Here is a 27,712-nt window from a genome sequence, read left to right on the forward strand (position 1 = left end):
ATAGAAAGGAATTTTAACCTTAATTACTTGAATTAATAAAGAATCTAATTCCTTCAATTACTTTACCTTTTTTTTACCCTAATATGTTGAAGAATTTGGATTTGTAGTGGTTTGTTAATGTCAGTCAAAATATTTTTGATGAATATATAATACTAGAGGCCTGATGCACGAAATTTCTTTAAGGGGCTCAGCCCCCGCCCCAGCACTGCAGCTGCCTCAGCCCTCACAGCCCCACTTCATCCAAAAGGCCTTCCGGTCTAATCAGCATATTATGCTTTTATCATTATAAATAATTAGGTTAGTAAGTGTTATTGTAAATCAGGAAGGCATAATTTTTGGCATTAAGGAGTTTATATTATAGTTGGGATATTCCTGAATCAGGGCATAGTTTAAGACAGTAGTATTTGAAGCACCTGCCAATTATCTTTATAAAGGAATCAAAAGCTGGAGAAATTCAGACAAAAATGGGAGATAGGTAAGGAATGATAGAGTGAAGACCTCATAGAAGGTTGACACCTGTAAGACCTTTGCATAAAAGGTCTCGAATAGTGAAAATTCTGGATCAGTGTTTAAAAAATCACAGCTTAATTTGTGAACTAACATATTCTGGCATATTATACAGTATTTGAAGAAAAGATATTGAGAAAATGTTGATGAGTTTTGCATGTAAATCTCTTAACTACTGAAGACTGATTATGTTTTAAACTAGAGTTCTTCTGATCTTTGAAGGCAGTGCTGGACTGAGAGATTTTAGGCATATTGTGCAGTGATTGTGTGCTTTTGATTATGAGTATATAAATGCTTGGCTGCATTCCAAACCCAAGCATAAATGATTTTTTTTGTCCATTGTTTTGTAGTATATGTGTCTACTCTCCTTTCATTAATACTGCATGCTCAAAAGGCTCTACATTTGTTGTCAAACTTATTTCTAGACTAGAGGCCCAGTGCACAAATTTGTGTATGGGTGGGGTCCGGCCTGCTCCGATTAGGGCCGATGGGGGCCAACCAGGAGGAGGGGCCACGGGAAGTTGGCCGGCCGATCCTGCACCTGATTGGGCCAGTTGGCCGGCCGCAGTGGGAGTCATAGTGACCTATTGTTCCCGTCATTCTGCTGGCTTGGCTTTTATATAGATAGATGGATGCAGAGACTACAAGAGGGATTTTTTGTTATTTTTACACTAAAATGATTGTATTTTCTGATCTCAAAATTCAAGCATGTGACCTGACAGTGTTATAAAATACTTTAAGATTATCTTGAGTAAACATGGAATATTTCATTGCCAAATCTAGACACCTTACCCAGCCCTCTAGTTATTTGATAAAAGATAAACAGTGTTTGGGAAGTTATTGCTCTCAAAGTAGCAAAATGAGAGTTGGATTGCCACTTGCAGGGATTTTAGTAAACTTGTTCACAGTCCAGTGTAATTTCATGTATTTCTTATAAAAAGTAAAGTGAAAAGCCTCAGAAACTAGTAAAGAAGATTTTCAAGTAATTTACTTTTAATGACTAAGAAGGAGCAGGTTGCCAGATAAAAGTATATTTAACTGTTTTTAGATGTGTGCACATAATATTTTTATCAGTAGTTTCTGACTCTGAGAAATCACATCTTAAGATAATATTGCTAATTATTTCCATGCTTAATGATCATCCCTCAGATACTAAAAGTTTTAATTGCCGTTTTCTTTTCTATTCATAATTCTGTATAATACACTCCCTAACCTTCACCACTCCACCATCACCACCAGCCCTCTCCCCCAAGGAAAAAAAAAAAAAGAAAAAACCAGAGGGGAATTGAGTTGCAGAAAGAGTGAGAAGACTCCAGTGGTTGGAGGTAGGTGAGCTGTAAACTGTAATGTTTCGCTACATGGCAGTTTCTGTGTGTGGCTAGGTGGCAAGTGGAATATTGTGGAACTTTTTCTTCAGCACAGGTAGATAAGTTTTTAATCATATCTGTCACATGTGACATTAGTAGACAGTAATAATAATGGGATATTTGAATACAAATAACTATTTCCTACTTTATTTAAAACGATGTGGTTTTATATTATTACTTAGGTTGTAATTTCTAGTGTTATGTTTGAATGGCATACTTAATGTGGTACTAAGCAGGTCAGATTTCATGTGTCATCTATATAATAAAAGCCTAAGTGACCGTTAAGGTGGAATGACCAGAATGACCGGTTGCTATGACGCGCACTGACCACCAGGGAGCAAACGCTCAACACAGGAGCTGCCCCTGGTGGTCAGTGCGCTCCCACGGGGGAGCACCGCTCAGCCAAAAGCCAGGCTCATGGCTGGTGAGTGCAGTGGCGGTGGCAGGAGCCTCTCACGCCTCTGTGGCAGCGCTAAGGAGCAGCCAGCTGAGCAGTAAGGAGCGAACAGGCGGCAGGAGGAAGGGAGCGAGGGATCCAGGACTGCGAGAGGGAGCAGGCCGGACTGTGGGACCACCCCACCCCCAGTGCATGAGTTTCGTGTACCAGGCTTCTAATATAAGAATAATTTTTAACATAAGATTTTTATAACTTTTAATGAGTTAAATTTTAGATTGGCCTAGTCTTAAAAATGTTTAAATCACTTCGTATATTTTAATAACCTTAAAATAGCCTTTTTTTTCCCTTTGGGGAGAATTTAGTATGTGTTCATGTTTCAACATTGTTTTGAATACATAAATGTATATTATTGTTTTACTTAGCAAAATAAAAGAAATATTAAAAGATGCTGGATATTTTTCAAAAGGAAATAAAAAGATTAAGACATTTGGATAAATTGTTGCAGTTGTCTTTTGCTGATTTGAAATTCCTTTTACAAAGTCATGTAGCTGATTTTTCTAATAGTTTTTTTTTTGTTTATATTAAAAGCTTAGACTTTATGAGTTCTAGGAAAACTTGTTGACTTCAATAATTATGTCTACGTTGTAAAGTACCATAGGAAAGTGTAATTGTTTTAAAAGCAAGTAATTATATGCCACTAAATATTCACCTGGGGTATTTGAATATGAGTGTATTGGGAGATACACGGTTATCTGTAAATATTGTCTATTTTTAAGCATATTTGGAAGCTACTTTAGAAATTATTTTATTAGTGCTCTTATTCAAAACAGGAATGTTCTCTATAGTGTCTGACATGTCATTCATTATCACTCAGATCTTTCACTGATAAGTAGCTTATTCAAAAGGGTTTGTTTCTTTGAACAGCTATGTTTGTTAGTAAAATTCTCATATCAAGTTAACCAAAAATTTAATAAAAGAATTTTTCAGTAATTGGTTCTAGTTCTTCCCTTTGAAACAGTGCTTTTATTCTTTTATTTTAGAAGTATTTACCAATAAAAAGTAGAACTGAGGGGAAATAGAGTTGCAGTAGGTGTAATTTGTACACTGTGTATGCTATTAAGGACAGACTCTTACCCTTTTACTCTCATTTTATAGGCCGATCACCAAGTATTTATTGAGAACCACCAGTGTGTCTGGTATTGTTCTAGTTTATATGGTCTTTTATTACAAAAAAAGCAGCAGCAGCTACCATATTTTGAGCCTTATTATATGTTGGGTACTGAGTTAAAAACATTACTTAAATTACCTAATTTAATCTTCCTACATACCAAGGAAATACATATTAATATCCCTATGAAGGAAATGGGGCCCAGAGGCAGCCTAACTAGCCCAGGTCATTTGGCAGTAAGTAAGAAAGGTAGGATTCATATCCTATTTATTGTTTTTGGTTCTAAATCTCATGTACTTAATCCTTTACAGTCTTTCTAAAAAGAAGTCAGATAGCCCATGATGCTGGAATAATTAGTAACTAAATGACTATTCTATATATTGTAGGACTTTATTTGCAGTACTCAGGAAGCAAGTTACTGGCTGAGCTTTTAAACATTTTAGATTCAATTATTTCTAGAACTATTACATCTTTCATTTCTTAAGAAGAAAATATCAATTATATTTTAACTTTTTGGCTAGGGTCATCATCATTAATTGTGTTTATTAATACCTTATGTAACTTTGGATTGCTCTTTTAATCTTATGTGCTATTTCATTGTTCTCAGCTATCATTTACATTGCAATTATTGTTTTTATATTTAGCAGTCTTTTAATTCCTTATTTTTTTACTTTCAGTGTGTTATACAATGAAAACGATATACCTGGCCTTGTTCATCTGAATGGAAAATAAAGAGAAATAGGTTGTCATTATAAGGATTTAAGGGTGGGGGGAGTGCTACTGTCAATAATATATATGAACTGTAGTGAATAAAATTGGTGATGATACACTGTTTCAATTTTTATTGCCATTTCTTGGAGTGCTTGTTTTTACATTCTGGCTGTTTTTCAGATAGGTAATTATCTCAGCATAATTCAAGGAAGGTGAGATGTGACTTGATAGAGTTGGTATATTTTTATACAATATGGGTAGTGAGATAATATAAAAGTAGATAATAAGGTACAAAATATGACTAATATGGACAAAATAACATGTAATAACATGTTAATGGCATGATACAGAGACAGTCTAGCACTGGAGCCTTATAAGAGCATGGGCTTTGGAGTCAGATGGACCTGCTTCTTAGAAGTTTTTGAATTCAGACAAGTTTCCTTTTCTGAGGATATTTTCTCAACTCTATTGGAGATAACACTTATTTGAGGAGTAGTAAAATGTAAAGTATTTATTACAGTTTTGGCACATAGATAAAAAGAAGTAGATATCAGGCCAGAACCGGTTTGGCTCAGTGGATAGAGCGTTGGCCTGTGGACTCAAGGGTCCCGGGTTCGATTCCGGTCAAGGGCATGTACCTTGGTTGCGGGCACATCCCGAGTAGGGGGTGTGCAGGAGGCAGCTGATCGATGATTCTCTCTCATCGATGTTTCTAACTCTCTATCCCTCTCCCTTCCTCTCTGTAAAAAATCAATAAAATATATATTTTTTTAAAAAGAAGTAGATATCAGGTGTTCTTTATGTGGTCAATGTAAAGCAAAGGGGATGAGGGAAGGGAGAGAGAAGCCTGAGTTGGAAAAAGTAAAAGAAAGGGGAGCATTGTTTCAACTTTGAATAATTAGGCTGTGGTTAAATCAGGAGGACTAGGGTATGAGCAAAGGCATGAAATATTTTACTGAGGAATAATAAGGATATATAATTTTAGCATTTATATTAGAGTTGCAGGACAGGAGTAAGTTATGAGGGCCTTGAAAACTTTGTGGAGCTGTTAAACCCTCTTTTCTTTTTATATGTCAAAGTACCTAATATAGTGAGAGAGGAGTGAATGTTATTTTTAAATTTTTTTTTAATTAAAAGAAAACATGGATCCAAAAATGTCTTTCATAAATGTACAGTTCTATGAATTTTGACAAATTGAACACATGGATAATCAGAATATTTCAATGCTCTGGAAACTGATTATCTCCTTCCAGGCACCACTTCTCCCACCAAGGGCACTGCTGCTATTCTGACTTCTAACAGGATAGATTAATTCTGCCTGTTTTTGAACTTCATGCTCATACAGGCTGTACTCTTTTATATATTACTCTATATTCCCAATATTATGTTATATCACTGTGTTATGTGTTGAGTTAAAGTTAGATATTTTAATCAAGTCTGCTTAGATGTATTAGGTGTGTTATGATGTGGATGGATTAGTTTCTTTTGGATGAGCAGTAGTTTTGTGTAAGTGGATAGAGCGCAGAAAAATTACACTAATTCCAACTTTCTCTAAAAAATTTAAATCAGCCGAAACCGGTTTGGCTCAGTGGATAGGGTGTCGGCCTGCGGACTGAAGGGTCCCGGGTTCGATTCCGGTCAGGGGCATGTACCTGGGTTGCGGGCACATCCTCGGTAGGAGATGTGCAGGAGGCAGCTGGTCGATGTTTCTCTCTCATCGATGTTTCTAACTCTCTATTTCTCTCCCTTTCTCTCTGTAAAAAATCAATAAAATATATTTAAAAAAAATTTAAATCATTTTTTGAATATCTCTATCTTTTGCCTCTTCAGCTTAACCTTTTAATTTAATGGGTTTTAGCCAGTTAACACATCTAGATAGGTGAATTTTTTTCTTTAATTTTTTTCCCTTAACCATTGTTTAGCGAAAAAGCAGAAATAAACAGATCACTATAAAGAGTTCAAAGCTACAGGTTAGAAAGTTGGAAAAATTAGAAATCAAATCCAATAGAAGTTTTGTTGACCTAATTTAATTGGTTGAGTAGTTACCAAAATTGGTTTAGTATTTCTACAGAGAAAAAGAGAGGATGATAAACATAACTTGGTCCTCACTTCAATAATATGTTCATCTATCTATATATATAAAAGCCTAAGTGACCAAATGACTGGTTGACCAGTCACTATGATGCGTACTGACCACTAGGGGCAGATGCTCAATGCAGGAGCTGCCCCCTGGTGGTCAGTGCACTCCCACAGCCAACCTCCTGCCGTTCCCCCCCAACCTCCACCCCCCCCCCCCCAGCTGGCCAACCTCTCGTGGCCCTTTTCCCCGGCCGGCTGGCCCCCATGGCCCTGATTGGAACCTCCTGCGGCCCCTCTCTCCGGCCGGCCAACCTCCCACGGCCCCAATCGGCCTGATCACTGGCCAGGCTGAGGGACCCCACCCGTGCACAAATTCATGCAGCGGGTCTCAGGTGTGAATAATAATATGTTAATGAGGCAATATCAGTGTGTTAATATGTTAGATTTACAACAATGTAGTTTTAAAAGTATATCAGAGTTGAAAAGTTGTTAGAATACAAAACAGAGATGCTTTTCCTTGAAAGAACATATATGTTTAAATGTCTTGTCTTTCTTAGGAGCTCAATAATAGGACATTCTACATTTTTCTTGGGCTGTACATTATAGTTTTATGTTCCTTGACTTGAAAGAAAATGTAATCAAGTTTTTTTTTTTTAACTTAATCCTTCATTGTTTTTTAGTTGGTGATGCTTTGATAGAAAAAGATTCCACTGCCCATCTTTTTGTATTTATCCTCAAGAAATTAGAGCTGAGTACAGCATAAAATTGATTAAATACTTGAAAGCAACTTGGCAACATGTGCTTAGCATAGATTAGTAGAATAAAGAACATTTTACTTATTTCAGTATGCAGAGGCAAGAGTAAATGTAAAAGTGAAATAAAAATATTCACTTTCTGATGAGGATGAAGAAATTTCTGAGGAAGTGCATTTTCTGAGTGCTTGATAATTTAAAAATATTAGCATCATCCTGGGCACCTTAAGGTGGACGGTTCCATTCCAAGTCAGGGCACATAACCTGGGTGGCAGATTCACCCCCAGGGCTGTTATGTATGGGAGGCAGCTGATCGATGTTTCTCTCTCTCCCCTCCTTCGTCTCTTTCTTAAAAAAAATCAAAAACATTTAAAATAATAATAAAAATATATATTAGTATTTACTTCATTTTAAATACAGGTTGGGGCAAAAGTAGGTTTACAGTTGTGAGTATGCGAAACAAACTTTATTCTTGTATTATTACTTATTGTATTGGGGACTGTGGGCGGGTGGCTTCACCTGAGCCGCAGGTGCCTGGGACCACAGGCGGGCGGCTTCGCCCAGGCCCGGCTTTGTCAGGAAGGACACCTGGAAGATGTCCGGTCTAATGAGCATATTACCCTTTTATTAGTATAGATTATTTTCCATACAAACATATGTAAACCTACTTTTGCCTCACCCTGGTTCAAATTTTAAATATTTATGTATTTACGCTTTGGAAGTATGTAAAGGAATGAGTTCAGAATTCTCTAAGGGTGAGAACATTAATAACCTTGAAAGATCCTTGCAGATTCTGAGTCTAGACTATTTATTTCACTGAGCCGTTTTATTTATTTATTTTTTAAAATATATTTTTATTGATTTTTTATAGAGAGGAAGGGAGAGAGATAGAGAGTTAGAAACATCGATGAGAGAGAAGCATCAATCAGCTGCCTCCTGCACATTCCCTACTGGGGATGTGCCTGCAACCAAGGTACATGCCCCTGACCGGAATCGAACCTGGGACTCTTCAGTCCCCAGGCCGACGCTCTATCCAGTGAGCCAAACCGGCTAGGACACACTGAACAGTTTTAAACAGTATGAATTACTAGCTATCAAAGGAATACTTATTTTTAGTGGTGAATTGAGTGAGTGCTTGTTTAATTCTATCAGTTAGGAATGCCAAAATGCAGTACATCTTTATTTTTAAGTATGTTTTTCAAGATTACATTGCTATTGCTCTTGTACATACTGATGTATCTTTTTTATTTCCAAGTGTTTTAAATGATTTTTTCTAGCATAAAACTGAAGTAGTATATTAAACTGTTGGCTGTTAAATATGATCAGAACTTGGTCTGAAATATATTTTGATTATTTAAAACATTACAAAGTAACAAAGGGTTTATCAAATGAAGTACTGTTTTAGCGAAAGTCTAGTTTTATATTATACTCAGGGCCCAGTGCACGAATTCATGCACCTTGAAAGGAAATGTGGGCAGCGAGGCTGCAATGGGCACAGGGGCAGGTCTCTGCCCATCCTCCACATCCCCGCCTGGCCCCTCCAGCCACGGCCCTTGGTCCCCTGTCTGCTGGCAGCCCTGCTCCCGGAGTGATTGGGGCCAGCACTGTCAGCGGGTGCAAGCAGCGGCTACTGCCCTGATCACCCCTCAGGAGCAGGGGGAGGTGGAGAAGCCCTCAGGGGCAGTTGGGGCCAGCAGCTGCTGCTCACACCCGCTGACAGTGCCGAGTGATTGGGAGAGTGATTGGGACCGGCGCCGGGTGCTGGCAGCAGGTGCGAGCAGGGCCATTGCCAGCAGCAGGAGGCGGCTGCTGGCCCCGATAGCCCCTCAGGAGCAGGGGGAGGTGGAGAAGCCCTGGGGGGTGATCGGGGCCGACAGCTGCTGCTCACACCCACTGATGGTGCTGAGTGATCGGGACCAGCACCGGGCACCGGCAGCGGGTGCAAGTGCCGGGGAGGGTCGCAGCGCATGGGAGCAAAGAATTTTCAGTAACCACCAGAGGCTCGCCCTGATGACAGTGCCCAGCACCCCGCCTTGGTCTGGCTCCCCCACTCACCTCCACTATCCTGCCATGGCTGACGCCCGCCATGTTCAGCACATGCCCCCTGGTGGTCAGCACATGTCATAGTGACCGGTTGTTCAGTTCCACCATTTGGTCTGTTTGCATATTAGGGTTCTATATATATAGATTTTGAAGTAGATGTTTCCTTCTGTGCAATCTCTTTTGAAGGGCATGTACTAATTCTAGTAGTGATGTCACTGTTCACAACATTTTAAAAATTCTACTTTTGATGATTGCTAAAGCTTATAAGTAGTCCTTTAAATTACTACTTGGTTTGTCCTTTGGGGATGAATTAGAATTTGGGAAATGGTAAAATACAAATTGGGCTCAAATATAATGGAAATTTGTAAATTCATTCACTCATTAATTTGAAAAAAATTATTTGAGCACCTGCTATATTCTCAGAACTGTATTAATGTGTGACAAGACAATTTTTCTAAAAAATATTGTCATTATTTGGGATGACTGCCATTATAATCTAGTCCCTGGCTACCTCTACAATTATTCTCATTTCCTAACTGTTTCCCTCTTGCTCACTGTATTTGGTAGAGCAGCCTCCTTGCCAATCATTGCTACTTGTGTTCTTTTTTCAGGGCCTTTGTATGTCAGTTGCATTCTGTCTGGATCCTTCTTCCCCCAATATATGTAGCCTTGCTCCCTTCATTTAACTCTCTCTGCTCAAATAGCACTTACCGTTGAGGCCCGCTTTGATCATTCCATCTAGAGTAGCCCCCATCTCCATCACATCACTTTACATTCTTCTATATTGTTGTTTTTCCATAGCCCTTGCCACTACTGCCATTACAATATCACTTATTGTTTGTCTCCCTAGAATGTAAGTTTTATGAAGTCAAGGCTGCTTTGTTTTGTTTACCATTGCATCCTCAGTGCCTAGAATAGCCCCAGCGCATTGTATTGTGTTTGATAAATATAATTTGGCTGAATAAATGACTATCAAATTTGTGTTTGAGTTTGAGGGTTTCGGACCAATTTATTTACTGCTTACTCAACTTCTTAACCATGTAGTCGTGCATATCAAACTTTTCTGTTTTAAACTTACTAATTCTCTTATTATTCTAAAAATCTTTCTATATATCCCATCTATGTTAAGAGCAGTACTTTAATGGGGCCAAATCAGACACTTATATTCTAAACATCTTTTTACATTTCCCATCTAGATTAAGAGCAGTACTTTAATGGGGCCAAATCAGATACCCAGGAGACACTCTAGCCTCATTCCTTGTCCTTATTCTTCACATCAGATCTACAATGATACTAATGATGATGATTTTATCTTAGAAATAACTGCAAAATCTGTTTTTTCATTTCTGTTGTCATGCCTTTGTTCGGTTTCTCATTGCCTTCCTAACTACTTTTCCTATTTTAGTTCTATCCTTTCCCAATCCACTTTCTTCATTGTAGCCAGCAACAAGTTTTCCAGAAAGTCAGTCTTAGTTTCCCAGCAGCATTGAGCATCTTCTTTCTTTGGGCTTCCTCAGTATATTATCTTACTTTTCTTATAATATTGGTATAATTTGTTCACAGATGACACATTTTATTGACCTTTACTTGGGCCTGGGTACTCTACCTTTGCTGGTGATTGGATGGTTTGATCCCCTTTCGGGCACGTATGAAAGGCAGCCGATAAATGTTTCTCTCTCACATCGATATCTCCCTCCCTCCCTCCCTCCCTTCCTCCCTCCCTCCCTCCCTCCCTCCCTCCCTCCCTCCCTCCCTCCCTTCCTCCCTCTCTCCCTCCCTCTTCTCTCTAAAATCAATCAGAAAAGGAAAAAATTACATTTTTCTTTTAAAAAGAGGTGCTTAAGATACATATGCTAAGACATTTCAGTAATATCTGGTAACTACCCACTACCCAGATGTAGTTTCCTAGATCAGACATTACTATTGCCCGAGGAAGGAATTTTTTGAAAGTGTGTGTGTGTGTGTGTGTGTGTGTGTTTTTTTTTAAAGGGTGAATTACTATGATTACAAGACATATTACACTTGAGGTAGACAGACCACCAAACATATAGAATTGAAACTTTGAAGAATTGAAGCTTTAATATATTCAAAGATTAAAATTGAATACATTATTCCTGGCTGGTTTGGCTCCATGGATAGTGCTTCCACCTGAGGACTGAAGGGTCTCACGTTTGATTCCTGGTCAAAAGGCACCATACCTTGGTTGTGTGTTCATACCCTGCCCCCGACTGGGGCCTGTGCAGGAGCCAACCAGTGGATGTATGTGGATGTCTCTCTCTCCCCTTCTTCCTCCCTTTCACTCTGTCTAAAAATCAATGGGAAAAAAATCCTCAGATAAGGATTAAAAAAATTAAATATGTTAGAGTTTATGGAGACAGTGAAAAGAGAAACCCAACGGCAAAGGATAGAATTTTAGGTAATGCTAAAGGATATGAAAAAGGAGGAAGGAATACAAATTTTTAAGGGAGACACACAAGGAACAGTGAGAAATGGGTATGAAGAGGACCAAGATTGTGTAATTATAGAAACCAAAGTAGAGAAGGTAGGGTTAGCATTGGCCAGTACTGTAATGGAGAAGTCAGGCAGTTTGAATAACTGAGAAGTTGTTGCATTGTTCAGTAAACTCAATGGCAACAACTTTAGTGAAGTGGCTTAGACACCTGATTGATGGAGATTAGGAGATGATGAAGTAAGAATTAATTAACTTGAATCTCAAGAGAGATTGGTAAAAGAAAGGAGTGATGTCACTTCAAAAATGGGAAACTAGGCAGAAGCCTTTTTGTTAAAGACTGAAATCGATGAGAAATAATTAATGATAGAAGTATTAGAATGAGATAATAAGATGTGGAATCAAGAATACAGATGGAAGGATTAGAAAATAGCATTGTAATAACATTTTTCAGATTTCTAACCCACATGCAAATTGAGTGTATTTATACCTTTTGCTCTTTTATTAGTTTATTTGTATCTTTACCTCTTTTATTAGTTTACTAGGGACCCAGTGCATGAATTTGTGCACCTTGAAAGAAACTATGGGCCGTGAGGCTGCAGTGGGCACAGGGGTGGGTCTCAGCCCATACTCCATGTCCCCGCCCGGCCCCTCCTGCCATGGCCCCTGGTCCCCTCTCTGCTGGCTGCCCTACTCCCACCGATGGCGCTCCCATGCACTGACAGTGGCGCCAGCGGCCCTGCTCACACTTGCTGAAGGCACAGAGCGATTGGGTCTGGTGCCAGCAACAGGTGCAAATGGGTCCGGCACCATCAGCGGGTGCGAGTGAAGGCTGCTGCCCCGATCACCCCTCAGGAGCAGGGGGAGATGGAGAAGCCCTCGGGCGATTGGGGCTGGCAGCCATCACTCGCACCTGCTGACGGTGCTGAGTGATCGGGACCGGCAATGGGTGCAGCTCCGGCGCCAGCTGTGGGTGCGAGCAGGGCTGGCGCCGGCAACGGGTGTGAGAGGCGGCTGCCGGCCCCGATCGCCCCTCAGAAGCAGGGTGAAAAGCCCTGAGAGGTGATCGGAGGCCAGCAGCTGGTGCAAGCAGGACCAGCACACGGGAGCAAAGAATTTTCAGTAATCACCAGAGGCTCACCTCATGACAGCAACTGCTGCCCCACCTTGGTCTGGGAAACCTGCTCACCTGCTTCACTGTCCCGCTGTGGCTGACGCCCGCCATGTTCTGCATGCACCCCCTTGTGGTCAGTGCACGACATAGCAACCCGTTGTTTGATTGATTGGTTGTTCTGCTGTTCGGTCTATTTGCATATTAGGGTTTTATATATATAGATGAGAGGGAAGCCCTTAATTACATTTCTAGAAGCCACCTGTCAGAGAAGTGATCTGAACTATAAATAGTTATGTTTCATGGAGAAAAACAGTAACAGTAAAGTAGCTGTGCAAGAAAATATATGACTTTTAAATAATGCTAGCAGGCTGGGTGTGTATCACAATTGTCTCAGCCTTTAGGCATAGCTGTTCTATTCTTTTGTAGGGTTCGTTTACTTGGTGAATTGTTTCAGAGACAAATTATTTTCCTCATATCTTGTAATAGTGGCTTCATAGTAGGTAATTACAATTTTCACTATATATATGAGAAAATGGATGCCCATGAGGTTTCATGGTTTGTAGTCAAAATTACATTGTTTATAGACGAAAAAGCTACACTTCAATCCAGTTCTTTTTCATTCCAAAATTGTCTTTCTTTCCATTATTCCTAAATAGCTGTATGCCAGTAGTTTGTGGACCTTAATTTACTATGTATATTTGAACCTAAATTTATATAAAAATCAATTATATGTTGTACATTTATTAATAGGTAAAGATATTAATATAATATATTGCAGCATGCTTCAAAGCAGTATATATTGAAAATATTTGAAAATAAATTCATTTTTATACACACACATATATATATACATATATCTGAGTGTGTGTACACACATGTGCACATACACAGAGAATTAATCCAAAGGAGCAGTTGAGTGTCTGTGTGTGTATGTGTCTGTAGATGCATATAGACAAAAGGTTTATTTTCTGTAGTTTTCTCTTGGTTCTGTGTGTGTGTGTTTATAAGATATTAAATTGCTAGATATTTAGCATTGACTTCAGTTATTTCATTACATCCAGAGAGATGCATCAGGAACTAAGGATTACACAATAAGAGGAAAAGGAGCCACCATAATTCTAGTAGTTCTTTTGTGCATTGCTTCCTTGCATTTGTAAGGTTGGTCGTCATAGCCAGCAAGGCAGTTTCTTTTTCCTTTCCCCTTATGCAGCTGCGGGTTTCCTAAACTTCAGGAGTTCAGAGAATATCCTAGTAGATTATCTCATTTGTGCTTTAGACTTCTCACATAGCACTATAATTGGGACAGTTTCAGAGAAGCTAGATTGGAAACAAATAGAGTAGGAAGAAATAAAGAGGTAAACTCTCCTTAAATTTCTTTTTTTTCCTCCCATTTTTCCCTGCCCCAATAAAAGCCACATTGATCTCAGCTTGCTCACTACTTTTCCTAGTCTAAGTTCTGACTATCTAGCATAGGATTTGGCAAACTACAGCTCTTGAGCCAGGCCCATTTTATTGAAACATAGCCCATATTTATTCATTTATGTATTTTCTATGATTGCTTTCTTGGTACAACTTCAAGTTGAGTAATTGCAATGAGACCTTACGACCAGCAAATTCTAATAAAATGCTTACTCTGTGGACCATTACAAAAAAAGTTTACAGACTCCTGATCTAGCCAGTAAGGAAGAAACTTTACTGGCTAGATCAGGAGTCTCATTTCATTACCATGGGGACATTGTAGCACATGAGCATTATAGTATTTCATGTCTAAAATGGCCCTAATACTCTTTTGAATTAGCATATCATGAAGAAACCTTGAAATTCTTCCATAGTTGGGGAGTTCCTATAATTAACTAGAGGCCCAGTGCATGAATTCGTGTACCAGTGGGGTCCCTCAGCCTGGCCTGGGGATCGGGCCAAATCTGGCTCTCTGACATCCCCAAGGGGTCCTGGATTGCGAGGGACCAATCTCTCGGCCTGACTTTTAAGGTAATTTAGGTCAGGCCGAGGGACACCACTGGTGCACTATTAGGGGTGGGGAGGGACATGGGAGGTTGGCCAACCGGGGAGGGACCGCGGGAGGGCTCCAGGGCGTGTCCGGCCCATCTTGCTCAGTCCCAGTCGGCTGGATCCCAGCAGCAAGCTAACCTACTGGTTGGAGCACCTGCCCCCTGGTGGTCAGTGCACGTCATAGCCACTGGTTGACTGCCTTCAGTGGTCAGTGCACATCATAGCGAGTGGTTGAGCGGTTTTAGCATATCATTAGCATATTATGCTTTGATTGGTTGAACGACTGACCGGTCAACTGGACCCTTAGCATATTAGGCTTTTATTATATAGGATTATGTAAAAGAGAAAGGGGTGAAGGGGGAAGGAAGTTGAAAGGCTGGTTCACTTTGATTTGTAGTGACAATGATAACATCTGTATTCTAGTGTATTAGGTTCATTTTATATCATTATTTATTAGACAAACATTTGTTTCAGTGCTGCCTTCTTACTGCCTGTCAGTTTTTAAATTGTGTGCATGTTGTTTGTTATTTTGTTTTCTTATTGTTGTTGACGGTCAGTTTCCTTTCACTTGCATATAAGGTTTGTTAAAGAAGGTTCTGTCTTGATTATTGATGTATTCCCACTACCTAAAATGTACCTGACATAATAGTTTTTCAGTTAATACTTATTGAATGAATGAACTCAGATATGAGATTTTATTTTGAATATGATTGTATAAGGTGGTTGTTACATGATTGTACTTGAAAAAAAATCTGCAATTAGTTTATACCTAGAAATAGGCAATAATTAGAAATCTGCAAGCTTTTATGAAGTATATATCTTTTCAGACTAATCATCTTGACTATCATGTCAGATCATTACATTGTAGTAAGTGTCATCACTTTAGTGCAACTCTTTGTTTGGTGCCTGTCATCCTAATTAAAAATTGATATAAAATGGTTAGGTTATATATTTCCATTAGGTAAATTTCGCACTGGCTCTAATGATCCTTAATTCTGACTGCAAATTGCTGCAGGTTCTAAATTACCTTTAAAAGTTATTGTAAAGTTTTTATAAAGTTTTCTTATCTAGTTAAATCATTTTAACATCATTGGCTCACCAGTAACAGTGACCTTGCAATTCTTTTTAATGAGATCTGATCCCACCCAATGATGAACTGTTTTCATTTCACTTTTAAGATAGTCTCAGTGACTAATTTTAAGGACATATTCTAAAATCACTTAAAATTAGATAGAATTTTATTGGAGTTAAAAAATAAATCCAAAATTTCTAAGATTAAATGAATGATCAATTTGTGGTTGTTTTGGCTAACACCCAGTGTAACAGAATATGAACAGATGCAAGCTAAATGTGAAATAGGACAGTGCAAACAGTTTCATTTGCTGAGGAAAACACTAATTCAAAACAAATAATTCCTTGGTATTGTGTTTATTTAAAAATCTCAAAGGAAGTCATAATGGCTCTTACACTAAAATATCTGCATGTGATACAGTTTCTTTTTAGATTGTGTTGTTGTTTTCTTTCAAACAAATATAATGCTGAGTATATTAATAGAAAAATAGTGTATGGCAACCTGAAGAAATCGACAGTCTTTACCAGTGGTTGGCAAACTGCTGACCATGGGGCCATATTTGCGTGTGGCCTATTTTTGTAAAGCAAGTGGGCTAAGAATGGTTTCTATACATGTCTTATGTCATTTTTTATTTTAAATATTTTAAATATGTTGTTCAGCTATCTTCTCACTTGCTTGTTTCCCACAAGAAATCAGCTGTCATCCTTTCTTTGCTTTTCTCTATGTAATTTTTCTTTTCTTTTTTTTTAAATCTGGTTGCTTTTAAGAGTTTCTTTACCAGTGATTTTGAGCATTTGATTTGATTAAGATGTGGCTTGGTCTAGTTTTCTCATGTTGCTTGTGTTTGGTGTTGGTTGAGCTTCTTGGATTTATTGGCTTATTTTCATCAAATTTGGAAAGTTTTCATCTGTTATTTCAAAAAATATTTCTATCCCCCATGTCTTTCCTTTGAGGACTCTAGTTACACATATTTTAATTATACTAGGCTGCTTGAAGTCCCATAGTTCACTGATGTGCTTTTATTTTTTTCTCTTTTTGTTGCGTTTTGGTTATTTTCTGTTGCTTTGTCTTCAGGTTTACAATTCTTACCTTCTATGCTGTTATTCCCATCCGTAGTTTGAGAGCATTTGTAAACCTTTCATGCCTCTAAGTTTTTGAATATATAGACTACAGTTATAAAAACGGTTTTAATGTCCCTTTCTGCTAATACTAACATTTATGTCAGTTCTGGGGCATTTTCAGTTGATTGATTTTTTTGGCTCAGTATGGGTCATGTTTTTCTGCTTTTTTGCCATGCATGCCTGATAATTTTTGAATGGATGATAAACATTGTAAATTTTGCCCTGTTACATGCTTCGTATTTTTTTCTCTGCCTATAAATCTTTTTGAGCTTTGGTCTGAAACATAGTTTAGTTACTTGGAATCAGTTTAAAGCTCTTATATTTGAAGATTTGTTAAATGGAGTCAAAGAAATGTTTAGTCTACATCTGATTTTTACCCACACTGAGCTAAGACTTCTCAATTTGGCTTTTAGGAACAAGCACAACTCCCTGTCCTGTATGAATGCAAGGTACTCTTCCCTTTAATTCTTTTGAGTGGTAATTTCCTCACACACATACATGCACCAACCATTGCTATACTGACTACTTGAGGGGTCCCTTTGCAAGATGAGCTCTCTCTCTTCAACTTAAACGGTTTGCCTAGGTTTCTCCTGCTAGCACCAAGGCCTGAAGACTGCGTAGAGAAGGCAGTAAGCCAGGACAGTTGTAGAGCACACTTGCTTGTTTCTCATCTCTTACGGATCATTTTTCTTTACTTGCTGATGCCCAGTCTCTTGAGCTATAGTTTCCTATATTTTGTACAGTTGTTTAGTGGTTCAAATAGGATAGTGTTTTAGAAGTGAAATGTGGGGTGTTGCAATTTAAGATTTAGTGATTGAATAAATCCAGATGATGACATACAGAGTTGGACCATAGATATGAGTGGAGTATAAATGCGAAGGTCATTTGATGACTCATCCACATGGACTTTGATGTGACCTAAGAAGATGGATTTGAGATGGAGAGTAAGAATTTATATTAAAAGCCAAAGTTGTGACATTTTAATTCTGTATGTTTTATGTATTTGGTTAGGAAAATACTCTTTTGAATTATCTGTCTTTTCTTCTAGAACCTTCTGATAACTTAAGGGAGATTCTCCAAAATGTGGCCAAATTGCAAGGGGTTTCAAATATGAGAAAGCTGGGCCATTTGAATAACTTTACTAAGGTAAGTAACTTGAATATTAATATTATCATCTACAATTCTTTGTTCCTTAGTATGCTTACTGGATGCTTCTTAACCATCATTAATAAGAATTCTTGAGTATTCTCCCAGTATTAGTGCTTTCCTCTAATGCTTCTCAGGGTTTTATCATCTGATTTCTAATTTAAAAGTGTCATTGAATAAGGGAAGTATTATTCAAATGCTTGTTGTAGAAAATTTGGTGGGTTCAGAAAAGAATAAAGAAAAAAAAGATCACTGAGAAATCCATAATCCAGTTTTCACTATTATTCACACATAGTGATGTATTGTTTTTGCCTTCTTATACTTATTTTCATTTGATGATATATGATAAATGTTTGTACATAAGTACGTGTGCATTGCATTTCACAGACATCATAATTCCCAGAGAAATACTAGAACTTCCTCTCTCTTTCCCTGATACTCTATTCCCATTGTCTGGCTCTCAGTTAGAGCCTAAGATAAATGCAGGGGCCCTCATCCCAAATAAATATTGACTTGATTTCTGTTAGTAGCCAAGATTCCCAAGTTTGATGGATTGGTATGTTTTTGTGCTTGGTAATCCTGGAAAGCCAACTTTTGGAAACATTGAAATGCCTATTATTTGAGGTGATGCCATAAATAGAAACCAGAATGGATTCTTTCGGAAAAATTTATTTTTCCATTTTAGTTTACTAAATATAAATTGTTCTTCTCAATTTTAAGTAGGGATAATTGTATGTTTTAACCTCTTCCTATTCTGTGATGCACAGACCAGCAGCATTGGCTTCACCTTGAAGCTTGTTTGAAACGCACTATTTTCAGCCCCATTCCAGTCCTACTGAATCAGAATCTACATTTTTAATAAAGATTCTCCTGTGAATTTCTGTGTACATTAAAGTTTGAGCAGCACTATTTTAACCCTCTAAAATCTTTAATTTTTTTTTTCTATCTGATAATTGGACTATTGCTTGGATTTGATTTGATTGTATAGAAGCAAAAGGGGATAAGTATATAGTCACTATGTAACAAAATTGTTTTGTCAATACGTGTTGTGCAGTAAATATAAAATAGGTTAGTTTTTTCATAGGGGATCAAGTACATTTGTGTTTTCAGTGAAGTTTTGGAATATTCTGGCATTTATTTTTATATAACAGATGAAAAAATTATTTTATATGAGATGAGAGTGATTTTTTACAAACAACTTTTAAGAACACTGACTAGGTGCTTGAGAAGAGAATTTCAAAAATATTCCTGCCCTAACCGGTTTGGCTTAGTGGATAGAGTGCCGGCTTGCGGACTGAAGGGTCCCAGGTTCGATTCTGGTCAAGGGCATGTACCTCGGTTGCAGGCACATCCTCAGTAGCAGGTGTGCAGGAGGCAGCTGATCGATGTTTCTCTCTCATCGATGTTTCTAACACTCTGTCCCTCTCCCTTCCTCTCTGTAAAAAAATCAATAAAATATATTTAAAAAAATATTCCTATGTATGTTTTTATTTTTATGAATGTGATGAAAAGTCTCCAAATACCTTCCTTCATTGTTCTAGTCAGATAATGTCAAGTCTTTAAGACCTAAAGTTGTTCCAAGGTTGCAGATTGCATCTCCTGGGTTCCCTCCCTTCTATTAAACTTCCAGTTTTATTTCACCATTTTTCACTCAGCTCCAATAAGTTTTTGCCACTTGCTTAGATTTAACTATTAAAAATATTAATAGAGGTTTATGTCCTGTTTGAATTCATGGTTTCTGTCATAATTAGGTTGACACCTAGATATGTCCTTTCACATCTCTTGACAATTAGGATTCTGAAAGAATTAAGAATCACTGCTGTAAATAAATGTCTATAGGTTTTATTAGAAAATGTCTCTAAATGCCTAGCACAAAATAAATGCTTACTGAATTTAATCATAATATAATGTGCCTTTGAATTCCATTTTGTTGGAGAGGTAGATTAATAAATATATTACTAATATTTGTCATATTAATAATACATATTTCAGACCTGGTATTCCTAAAAAGCTTTTATTTATTTCCTTATAGAGTAAAATGTAGAAACTCTCAGAAATCTCATAAGAATAGCTCTATAGACTAAGGAAAAGAGAAAAATAATTATGATGCCAGTAAGCTTGTTAATCAGGAGTTAATTGGTCATCCTTCTCTGTATTCTCATAACAGGTTATATATGTGTCTACTAAATTTTATCTGTTCTTTTATTATTTGTTGTAGGTTACTGTCTTATTGAACTGAGTTTCTTAAACATATGTTATAGCTAATATTTATTTTTCTCCTCTTATATACCTCTCTATCCCAATGCTTGGCACATAAGTGTTTAATTAAAGGTATTATATTACATTAGGAAAATTTTGCCTTTTAAATACGAGTTTTTGTTGTTTTAGCATTTGTTTTGTTAAGTGTAAGCCTTAGCTTTTAGGATTATGTTAATTTAGTAGATCATTGAGCTAAAATGTTGTATAGGGTAGACTTCACCTCTAGAATTTTAAACCTCCTTTTAAGGTATGAAGAGAGTGAGGGTGTTAGCTATGTGATCCTATAACCATGTGAATGTCATACAGCCATGCTTGCCTCCTGACATCATTTCACTAGATAAAGTAATGTGTATAACAGACTGCTGATGAATATAATCTTAGTATTCTATTTTTAAAACTATCAACATGCTCATAAAGACCTGTTTTTAAAGATGAAAGTATTTCAACTTTTATATTCTAAAAGTTCTTTTTCTATATTTAATCTCACATATTTATATTAAAACCCCCAAAGGAATCTTTATTTTGTTCTCTTTTTAAAAACTTCAAAAATAGTTGAAGCTAAATATAAAGTATCAAAATGGTACAGAACAATATATAGTAAATAGTGCAAATCCTTTTTCACATGCTTCCCATCCATCTCCCCATTCTCAGGGGGAACAAAAATACCATTCCCCAGAGGGAACCCTTAGAAAGTATTTATCCTTCTCTGGTATAATTATAAATGTCTCTGTGTGTGTGTGTGTGTGTGTGTGTGTGAATTAAAAGACTTAAAAAGAGGTATTTAACATAGTGCTTAGTTTATATACTATTTTATGTGTGTACACAAAGGTTTTTTAATGAGATATATTGATTTGCAATTTGCCTTTTCCTACTTCCCAATATACTATAGAATTCTTTCCTTTTCTATAAATATAGATATACTTTTTTATAGCTATATTTGTATAAGAATTTTCGAAGTATGATTTCTTAGTCAAGAGCATTTGTACTTTTTATTTTAAAATTAACTTCTAAAGTGCCCTCTGAAAAGAGCATGCTGTGGAATTCTACTCTGTGATAAGATGTTTAAAAGTTTGGGTTATTCTATCTGTTGCTTATTTAGAACCATTTATTTAACCTTCAGAGCAATATGAGTAAAATGGGAGTAGCATTTATCTGCCCAGTTTTAACTGATTATTATATTTTTTAATTAATTTTATTAATCATCTCATTTTTTATTATCTAGAGGTGGGTTTAGACTTCTATTTTATATTTTCATTGAATTTGTTGGGTTGTTTTGTTTATACTAAATTTAACAGTTATGTTCATAATTTTAGACTTTTGATGATATCGAATGCTTAAGTTGGTTTATAAATAACAAAGAAACCTAATTCAACTGAGCTAAAGTAAAAAGAAGTTACTTGCTTTCGTGATGAGGAATACCAAATGTTGGATCCAAATTTCAGGCAAAAAACCCAGGGGTTGAACAGTGGTAATTGCATTCTGTCTCTCCATTTTTCAGCTCTGTTTTCTTTTAGATTAGCTTTACTAGTATTCTTAGACAATTTCCAAATGACTAAGAGACAGCGTTCAGTCATTAAAAGAGAGAGGGTAGCCCTTTCTTTGTGTCTTCTGATGAAATCTGATCCTATTTGGTCACATTCAGCTAGGCATTGTGACTGCTGGTCACAAAAACACATGGAATAGGGAGCAACAGAAGTCCAGTGAAGTGTTGAGTGATGTTTAATAATTTTGCATATTAAGTGACTGTTATGCCAAGAATTCTTAGATTTTGCAAGGTCTTTAATGACTTCTAAACATAATCGGTGATTTATTCTTAATGTAACAAACTTCAGTGATAGGGCAGGCAATATTACATTTCAAGAACTTATACAGGAGATAGGAAATTACCTGTAATGGCTAAGATAGTGAGGGAATTGTTACTAAAGATTAAGGATTGATTCGTAATTCAATCAGTAGTTGAGGTGGCTGAGAGTCCCATTGCTTAAACTCACCAATTTAGTGCTTTACTTGCTATTTCTTTTTCTTCTTTTTTTTAAAATATATATTTTATTGATTTCAGAGAAGGGAAAGGGAGAGAGAGATAGAAACATCAGTGATGAGAGAGAATCATTGATTGGCTGCCTCCTGCATGCCCCCAACTGGGGATTGAGCCACAACCCGGGCATGTGCTCTTGACTGGAATCGAACCCGGGACCTTTGAGTCCACAGGCTGATGCTCTATCCACTGAGCCAAACCAGTCAGGGCTTTACTTGCTATTTCTATCTGCCTCTTTCCTGGAGTAAGAATTAAGGGGGTTGATTTGTACTTTAGGATTTGGTTATTTAAATTAGGTGGTAATTGGTAAGGTAGTGAGTCACTATAAAAATTTTGTATTAAAATAATTCTTATTATATTTTAAATCTTACTATAGGTGAATTCCTGGTGATGAAAAGTAAACATTATATTTCTTTAATAATTGGAAGTTAGGCTCTTAGCAATACCTTCTAATTTCTTATTTCTGATATATGTAAATTATGTATGTATAGAAAATTTAGTCTCTGGGGTAATTCTAATTCAAACAAGGTATTTTGATTTGAGATTGATCAGTAAGTCCTTTATAATTCTGAAAAATCTTGGAAGCATTATTTAGCCACCACTAAAAGCATAGCCCTAGCATCCCTTGCTATCACTGAAAAAAAGACATGGATTATGACTAATATGCTGTTTCATTGTAAATTGTTCTTTGTAGTTGTTACTTGTGATTTTCCATTTTCCAATTGAGTAGACATTTTCCTCAGAAATGTTTCTTGCAATTAAAATTTGTTGATATTAGGTAGCAGAAAATGCTTATTTCTAAATACTTTCCAAATTGTGTTTTATGAGATCATAGACATAACTTTGAATTTTGTTTTACTTTTCCACCAAAACTGCTAACTAGAGCAAATGTGAAATAGTGAACAGTCATATATTCGGTGATCTGAGAAGGTGGGTAATTTGGAAATTATGTTCTCTGAATCTAATCTATTTGGCAAGTGTGAAAAAGATAATTCAGGAAATGAGGACCAAGTACACACTTAGAGGAGAAACCAACACTTGACAGGACAGGACTTTTGTATATTTACTTTTAGGATTTCAGAACATTTCATTTTAACATTCATTACCGCTGTGGAAGAAGAATGCAAATATTGCCTCTTTGGAAATTTTGTTGATACATATATAAACCATTGTTTTAAGAAAGTAACTTTTCCCATTTTAAAAGCTCAATGTCTTATATAAACAAATTCTTAGCTTCATTTTTCTATGAAGTTTATGAATTAGAGTGTGTCCAAGATCTGAGTAATAACACCATGATTACAATCATAAACAGTTCTGATTTTTCTTTTTTATTAATATGTAGTACCATATAGTGACAATGCTAGTAATATGAAATACTTGAGAAATCTCAAATAAATACTAAATTATTATCTTGTTAATCCTCACCAGAGGATATTTTTCCCATTGATTTTTAGAGAGAGTGGAAGGGAGAGAGGGAAGGAGGAGAGAGAAACAGAAATATCCATGTAAGAGAGACACACCTCACATTGATTGGTTGCTTCTCACATGTACCAGACCAGGGCCAGGGGTCAAACCTGAAACCATGTATATGCCCTTGACTGGGAATTGAACCTGGGACCCTTCGGTGTTCAGGCCAACACTATAACCACTGAGCAACACTGACCAGGGCATACTAAATTGTTTTTTTAAAAAATATATTTTTATATTTTACAGAGAGGAAGGAAGAGACATAGAGAGTCAGAAACATCAATGAGAGAGAAACATTGATCAGCTGCCTCCTGCACATCCCCTACTGGGGATGTGCCCGCAACCCAGGTACATGCCCTTGACCGGAATCGAACCCGGGACCTTTCAGTCCGCAGGCCGATGCTCTATCCACTGAGCCAAACCGGTTTCGGCACTAAATTGTTTTTAATAGTGATAAGTGCATTTTTGTGTGTGTGCGTTCTAATCCTTGGAAATGGGCAAGTTTTAAATGTATGTTTTTAGTTAGCTGTTCTGATACAAATGATAGTTAAGTTTATTTACTCATTTTATATGTTTAAATTGAGTGTCTAGCCAGAATGAGGTTCTCCAGACTTGGTTCATACCACTTTTGAAGCTAGAGAAATGAAGTGAGATGGTAATATTTAGGTATTCTTTTTTTTAATATCCAACTTTGCTCCCCTCTCCCTGTGTAAATAATTTCAGCACAAAGTTGTAGTAGTATTTTTCACAGTGAGCTCTGGACTCAAACTGGTTTAGTCTGATTTCTGGCTTTACCACTTACTAGCTTTGTGGTCTCAGGAAGTCATGACCATCTGTAAGCCTAAGTTGTCCTCATTTACAAAAGTATTACTTAGTTTTCTAGGGATGGTAAGGTTAATTGTCAATCAATGTTACTGTTAAGACACACACACACACACACACATATAATGTAAGTAATATATATTTATTGTAAACATTTATAAAATACAGACAAGCAGAGAATAATCACCTATGCTTGTACGTCCCTTTTTGATGTTAATAGCTGCATAAGATTCCTCCTTTATGAATTCCTCCTTAAGTTGGTTTCTAATTTCTTACTACTGTAAATAATGTCCTGAGCATATTGTGCTTTATGTTTTAGGTTATTTTAATATAAATCATCAAAAGTACTTTCTGATCCTGGTGCATTTTTTCAGTTTATTCCACAAAATATTTTCAGTTTATAATGCCATCAACAGTGTGTTTTCTTATCTATAATAATAAAAGCATAATATGCTAATTAGACTGGACATCCTTCCGGATGAAGCCAGAGCTTCGAGGGAAGCTTGGGTCCTAGGTGCCAGAGGGAAGCCGGTGCCGGCAGCCTGGGGAAGGAAGGCCTACTCTTGCACGAATTTCATGCATTAGGTCTCTAGTCTGGTATAATTATATTAAAGAACAATTTCTTGCTTTTCTAAAAAAGATATGTTTTTTAATTGATTTTGAGAGGGAGAGGAATAGAGCTAGAAATATCGATGCGAGATAAACATCATATATTGGCTGCCTCCTGCCTACCCCCCCCCCCCCAACTGGGGACCAAGCCTGCAACTCAGGCATGTGCCCTGACTGTGAATTGAACCAGTGACCTCTTGGTTCCTGAATCAATGCTCAGTGGTTTCTATCACCCATCAGGCAGTAGAAATAAATCTGTATCCTTGAACTATAGAATCATATTTCTTTTAAATATATTTTATTGATTTTTTGCAGAGAGGAAGGGAGAGGGAGAGGGAGTTAGAAACATCGATGAGAGAGAAACATCAATCAGCTGCCTCCTGTACACCCCCTACTGGGGATGTGCCCGCAACCAAGGTACATGCCATTGACCAGAATCGAACCTGGGACCCTTCAGCCTGCAGGCCAATGCTCTATCCACTGAGCCAAACCGGTTAGGGCTAGAATCATATTTTTTAAAAAATTTATTAAAAGTACTGCCAAACCGGTTTGGCTCAGTGGATAGAGCGTCGGCCTGCAGACTGAAAGGTCCCAGGTTCGATTCCGGTCAAGGGCATGTACCTGGGTTGCGGGCACATCCCCAGTGGGAGATGTGCAGGAGGCAGCTGATCGATGTTTCTCTCTCATCGATGTTTCTAACTCTCTATCTCTCTCCCTTCCTCTCTGTAAAAAATCAATAAAATATATTTTAAAAAAAAAAGTATTTTATTTTTCAGTCTAAAGGAGTAATGTATATAGACAAAAATATATAATAAATACATACATATTTGTGTTTTTTTTTCTGACAGCTTCTTTGTGATATTGGCCACAGTGAAGACAAATTGGGTTTTAACTATGAGGATATTATAATTTGGTAAGTGTAGTTCAGTTTCTTCTCTCTTCTGGTTTTTAGTATTAATCAGTTTTAGTAATTTTAAATTAGGATACTTTAATATCTCATATTTGGTCTTATAGAAACAGTTATTTAAACATTAGAAAAATTCAGGTTTTCCAATTTTTGTTTGTTTGTTATCCTGTTCTGATATTTTGTAATTATTAAATATAAAGAGCCAAAGCTAATGTTGAAAAATACCTGGAGTTCTGCAATTTAAACTTCTAAATGGCAAACTTGATTTGCTCATGCCCACTAATAGAGGCATAACATTATATATATATATATAAAAACCCAGCAACCGGAATAGTGGAACAACCAGAACTACCTATGGCTATGATGTGCACTGTGGCAACCAACCAGCCTGATCTGGGCCTTGGTCACCGCCCCCCCCCCCCCCCCAAACTGACCCAGCCTCCAGTTGCCCCCCCCCCAGCTCAATCGGGGGTGGAGCCGGCTAGCCAGTTGCCCATGGCCCCTCCTCCCTGCCAGCCTGGTCCCATGGGCCTCCATCGGGGTGGGCCGGCTGGACCCCACCCATGCACGAATTCATGCACCGGGCCTCTAATAGTAGTATAACCATCTTTTTGGTATGGTTAGGAATTAAAAGGATATAATTTGTGCCTACTGTCATTATAAAATACTAGTGGCCCAGTGCACGAAATTTGTGCGGGCGGGGGGGGTGCAGCCCAGCCTGCACCCTCTCTAATCTGGGACCCCTCAGGGGATGTCCAACGACTGGCTGTTGGACATCCCTCTTGCAATCCAGGACTGCTGGCTCCTAACTGCTCACCTGCCTACCTGCCTAATTGCCCCTAACCACTCTATCTGCCGGCCTGCTTGCCCCAAACTGTCCCCCCTGCCGGCCTGATCGCCTCCAACTGCCCCCCACTGCCCCCTGGCCAGCCTGCTTGTCCCCAACTGCTCCCCTCTGCCGGCCTGCTCGCCCCCAACTGGCGCCCCCTGCTGGCCTGCTTGCTCCCAACTGCTCCCCCCCACCCCCCCGGCCTGATCTCCCCTAACCTTCTCTGCCTTGGCCCTGCCACCATGGCTTTGTTCGGAAGGTCTCCTGGAAGGTCTCCCAGTCTAATTAGCATATTACCCTTTTATTAGTATAGATTTTTACTTACTGGTTTAAACACAATGGGTTTTTTTTTTAGAGTGGAAGCAGGTAGGCAGATAAAGGGCAACAGATTATAGTGGCATATGTGTTACAACGTGAAAAAGGCATATTTAATGTCCCATTTTTTATGTAAAATAAACTATAGAAGATAGGACAAAACTCAACATTTTCTTGATTGATGAGAATGTACCAAGGAAGCACAGATGAAAAAATATCACTAGTGAAGTTCCATGGCTTACAGCAAAATTATTTTTATGTGTAAAATAAATAGTAGTTTTGCTTATTTCAACTGAGGAAGAATTTTATACCACAATTTTATATGCATTTGAAACTTGTACAGCAAAACTTTTTGTCTGTTTTCAAACAGCTTGCGGTTGGCTTTATTGAATGAAGCAAAAGAAGTGCGGGCAGCAGGGCTACGAGCTCTTCGATATCTCATCCAGGACTCCACTATTCTGCAGAAGGTGCTTAAATTGAAAGTGGACTATTTAATAGCCAGGTAATTTTCTGGGAACTATCTATGTTTTTAT

At 37.6% G+C, this 27,712-nt stretch overlaps 1 protein-coding gene across 6 annotated transcripts in view; it reads left to right on the forward strand.

Moving 5' to 3' along the window:
* RICTOR (RPTOR independent companion of MTOR complex 2) overlaps positions 1 to 27,712 on the forward strand; it is a 97,929-nt gene that overhangs the window by 7,712 nt on the left and 62,505 nt on the right. For 3 of the 6 annotated variants that reach the window (XM_070411800.1, XM_070411801.1, XM_070411805.1), the window contains exons 3-5: positions 17,839 to 17,936; positions 25,977 to 26,041; positions 27,550 to 27,681. In XM_070411800.1, coding sequence (XP_070267901.1) covers positions 17,839 to 17,936; positions 25,977 to 26,041; positions 27,550 to 27,681 — 295 coding nt within the window. Of the gene's footprint in view, positions 1 to 1,746; positions 1,833 to 17,203; positions 17,240 to 17,838; positions 17,937 to 25,976; positions 26,042 to 27,549; positions 27,682 to 27,712 lie in introns of all 6 variants that reach the window. The other 3 variants (XM_070411803.1, XM_070411804.1, XM_070411802.1) reach the window with 2 other exon arrangements.

This window comes from Myotis yumanensis, unplaced genomic scaffold, assembly GCF_028538775.1.
Source record: "Myotis yumanensis isolate MYYU_CA2020_CCGP unplaced genomic scaffold, mMyoYum1.0.hap1 SCAF_4, whole genome shotgun sequence".
NCBI lineage: Eukaryota > Metazoa > Chordata > Mammalia > Chiroptera > Vespertilionidae > Myotis > Myotis yumanensis.